We start from the raw sequence: 3888 nt of genomic DNA, 5'->3' as shown, positions 1-3888 counted from the left end.
TGCGGAGCGCTTCTTTTGTTCTTGGTCCCTAAAGATCTATGCCACACAGTCTACAGCCGCCCACCCAAACAGCAACAATCAGGAATAAAAACATTTATGTATCAGTGTCTTATTAATATTGTTCAGTATTTTAAATTAACCACAGAACCTGAGATACGATGTGTGAACAGTTATGGAAAGTGGTGCCTGCGTGCGTAAAAGTTTGGAGACGTCTTTTTACGCATGGACCAGCGACCACGTTTAGAAAACAACAAAACGATCAACTGTTGATCCGCCTTTGATATTGGCCAATATTTTGCAAACAGTCGCCTGTGGAGGCATCTCCTCCCCTCCCCTCTGTCTCTCCCCCCTCCCGTTTACTCTCGCCCCCGAGCTCCTCTGTTCTCCGTCTTCACTCTTCGGTCGTTTGGCGGTGCATCGATAATCCTCCACTCGTCTTCTTCTTGCCCCCATATATTCTTTTCCGGTCCAGGACTTCATCACGACTGGTTTAATGTCACGTCTCGAAAGACGCTTAACAAAATGGAGCTATCAAACAAACTCCGTTGGGACCAGTTCTTGATTTTGGCAGCAGCACTTATGTCACCTGCATTAACGTAAGTGCACTTGAGAGCGCCCAGGAGAGCTGGTGGTACATGCGGGGGTCCGGCTTCGTGGATTTCGGGGAGAGTTAGTGAAGTTTACTGTGATGTGTGATTTAAACCAACCTTTTACAGGTTCAGTTGGGAAGTGAAACATCTGCCTCTGATTTCACAGAAACATGGGATTCAATGTTTGCTGATTTTGTTGCCTTTGACCAGTTTGAACTATGCCATGCAGAATTCGTCCTGATTTCTCCTGAACATGTTTTTGTCTATTTCCTTTCTGCCTTTGGGACTGCTCGGCTGAATGATCTGTTTAGCATTATATGTTTTCCAGATTCAGGCAACATCAGTAGACACACAAATACGTGTGCAAATGATTAACACGTTTTATTGCCAATTGAATCCAGCAAATCCCTTGGAGGCAAGTTTGATCCAACGAGATTTGTCACAAATCCTACTTAAATCAGACTGGTTTTGTAGTTTTTTCAAATTGTCTTAACTTTCCAAATCCCCACACATTGCTGTGGATTTGACTGATGACCTCCTGACCACCCCTGACCATCCATCAACCACCTCTCCCTCCCTCTCTCTCTCTGCAGGGTGCTGTGTAATGATATCCTCAGCCTGAAGGTGGCAGGAGATCCAGTGCTAACCCCCAACTCCGTGTGCCTGAGGCTGGCAGGCCTCAGTAAGCGTCAGATGCGGATGTGTGTGCGGAGTCCCGACGTGACAGCCTCCGCGCTGCAGGGCATCCAGGTGGCCATCCACGAGTGTCAGCACCAGTTCAGGGACCAGCGGTGGAACTGCTCCTCGTTGGAGGGCCTCGGCCAGGTGCCCCAGCACTACACCATCCTCAACCGGGGTGAGCGTCCTTGGCAAGCTAATGGTGGTCAAAATGTTACCTGGGGTTTGGGAAGGAAATGTTCGTCCTAGTGTAGAGAGTAAATATTATTTTACGCATGACATTTACGCACAGGCGCTGGACGATTTTAGAGCTACTTTGTTGACCTTTATTTCCAACTCCTGCTCCCAGGCTACCGCGAGAGTGCCTTCTCCCTGGCCTTACTGGCAGCGGGTGTGGCTCACTCTGTGGCCACGGCCTGCAGCATGGGCAAGCTGCGGGGGTGCGGCTGCGAGGCCAAGCGTCGCCAGGACGATGACAAGATCCGACTGAAACTCACACAGCTGCAGCTGCAGACCCTGCAGAAGGGCGGGGTAGGCATCGGCATGACACGGTCATTACCCCTGGAGTTAAACGGTCGCCATGGTGAGCTGCCCGCTAACCTGCGCTCCACCCACCCCTCCGCCCTGCTCAAGCCTTTACCAGATGAGCTGAGCTCCATGCAGGAGACCTGGGAGTGGGGGGGCTGCAGCCATGACGTCCGCTTTGGGGAACGGTTCTCCAGAGACTGGCTGGACTCCAGCGGGTCTCCAAGAGATATCCACGCTCGCATGAGGATACATAACAACCGGGTGGGAAGACAGGTGAATGATGTGCTTATCTACAGTGTACTCAGGGCTCCTCAGAAAGCAGACTCACTGTTCGCTGGCATTTATAATCAAAAATGTCTTTCTTTCTTTTTTTGCTGACATCACTTACCTTTCTACACACAGGCACTGAATGACAATATGAAGAGGAAGTGCAAATGTCATGGCACATCCGGGAGCTGTCAGTTTAAGACCTGCTGGCACGTGTCTCCAGAGTTCCGGCTTGTGGGTTCTCTACTCAAGGAAAAGTTCCGGTCAGCCATTTTCGTCAACTCACAGAACAAGAACAATGGGGTTTTCAACACTCGAACGGGAAACGTCGCCGGCAGGAGCACGGGGGGACTCAGTGGAGGCCGCCGCCGCAGCATGTCCAGAGAGCTGGTGTACTTTGAGAAGTCTCCTGACTTCTGTGAGCGGGATGCATCCGTGGACTCCCCAGGCACACAAGGACGCATCTGCAACAAGACCAGCTACAACACAGACAGCTGCAGCTCACTGTGCTGCGGCCGCGGACACAACATCCTGAAACAGACACGCAGTGAACGCTGCAACTGCAGATTTCACTGGTGCTGCTACGTGTTGTGCGACGAGTGTCGTCTCACAGAGTGGGTCAACGTGTGCAAGTAGATTCAAGTTCACTCTGCAGTCCCAGCTGCCTTTGCCCATCCAGGACTCAAGACCGTGAGCCTGTCCCTTGGCCCACTCCTGTTGTTCGGGTGTTTGTTTTGCTCTTTGTGTAACTCTCCCAGAGAATCTGTTTACCCCCTACTCCCCCACCTCTCCTATTTTTCACTCCATCATCTGGGATCTATTTTCTCTCTGTAGCCGCTGTTATTCTGAAAATGCCAAGTCAGAGATTGAAGAGGTGATTCATGACATTTGTCGTGTTTAGGCGCTGCCCTCTCAGCCATGAAAACCGCCTCCTCGCCATCTTTTCTATCCCACAAAACAACAACGAGCAACAGCAAAAGAAGTGTTTCTGTTATAGCCTCACACTTACTCATCTCTTTGAACAATAGCCGGGTATTTTACTGTGTACATGTATATTTGTAAATTTGTTATTAATATTAATATTATTATGGTGTTGGGGCCGGTCTTTTCGGTTCTTATTAATGACAGGTTGATGCTGGCTCAGGATGGTGAGCCTGTGCTGTTGTAGAACAGTCTCACAGCAGAATATATATTTTGTTACTCGACAATATTTTGCACCTGAAGCTCAGACAGAGGAGTCAGTCTCAAGAGTAGAGTTTTATGAAGGCAAAAAAAGAGTAGAGTGGGTATTTGTGACGTTTGAAGCACTGATACTTGTGATAGTTACCCTTCTCACAGAAGCAGCACGACAGAAAGCACACGTATGCCTTTTCCAAGCTCATCAAAGCTTAATTACCTGTAAGACTTTAAGATGAGATGACACCACATCAGTTCTGGAGACAGATCGAGGCCTCGAATCTCTTAACGCTGAATAAACTAATCGTTTACATTTATTTATATCATTGTAATATAGTAACTACTTCACAAGAGCGAACACTAGTCCTGTTATGAATTCTTGTCAATATAATGATATAAATTTGCTTTGCGGCATAACTGTGATATGTCTCTTTGCTATGAAATCATGACTGAGACCCTGTTGCTCTGTGCCTGCTTTTGTCTGTTTCATCAGTCCGAGCGCTCCTTAGATTCTTCCCACATGTAGGATATGTCAAAGTGAGAGATGGACCTGCTTTAGTCCTGAAACTGTGCTGAGGGGTGTGTGTGTATGTCTGAGTGTGCGTCTGTTGCTGTGTAAATGGGGGGTAACCTCTACGCACTGCAGATT

General features: G+C 48.5%; 1 protein-coding gene across 2 annotated transcripts; it reads left to right on the top strand.

Annotated features, from left to right (window-relative positions):
• Positions 1-522: 522 nt before the first annotated feature.
• Positions 523-3592, top strand: wnt10b (wingless-type MMTV integration site family, member 10b). 2 transcript variants are annotated; one of them, XM_053425250.1, is made up of 5 exons: positions 523-596; positions 1184-1446; positions 1618-1799; positions 1857-2069; positions 2199-3592. In XM_053425250.1, the coding sequence occupies exons 1-5, from the start codon at positions 523-525 to the stop codon at positions 2697-2699; spliced, it is 1233 nt and encodes a 410-aa protein (XP_053281225.1). In that variant the 3' UTR covers positions 2700-3592. The 2 variants fall into 2 exon arrangements, with proteins under 2 accessions (XP_053281225.1, XP_053281224.1); XM_053425249.1 differs by having other exon boundaries at positions 1618-2069.
• Positions 3593-3888: the final 296 nt, after the last annotated feature.

Source organism: Pleuronectes platessa, chromosome 6, assembly GCF_947347685.1.
Source record: "Pleuronectes platessa chromosome 6, fPlePla1.1, whole genome shotgun sequence".
NCBI classification, from domain to species: Eukaryota; Metazoa; Chordata; class Actinopteri; order Pleuronectiformes; family Pleuronectidae; genus Pleuronectes; species Pleuronectes platessa.
This window is presented reverse-complemented; position numbering and strand designations above follow the sequence as displayed.

Coding starts and splice junctions, on each gene's coding strand:
- wnt10b (XM_053425249.1), top strand. CDS start 523: ATGGAGCTATCAAACAAACTCCGTTGGGACCAGTTCTTGATTTTGGCA. Junction 1,447..1,617: donor CTACACCATCCTCAACCGGG/GTGAGCGTCCTT, acceptor TCCTGCTCCCAG/GCTACCGCGAGAGTGCCTTC. Junction 2,070..2,198: donor ACAACCGGGTGGGAAGACAG/GTGAATGATGTG, acceptor TTCTACACACAG/GCACTGAATGACAATATGAA.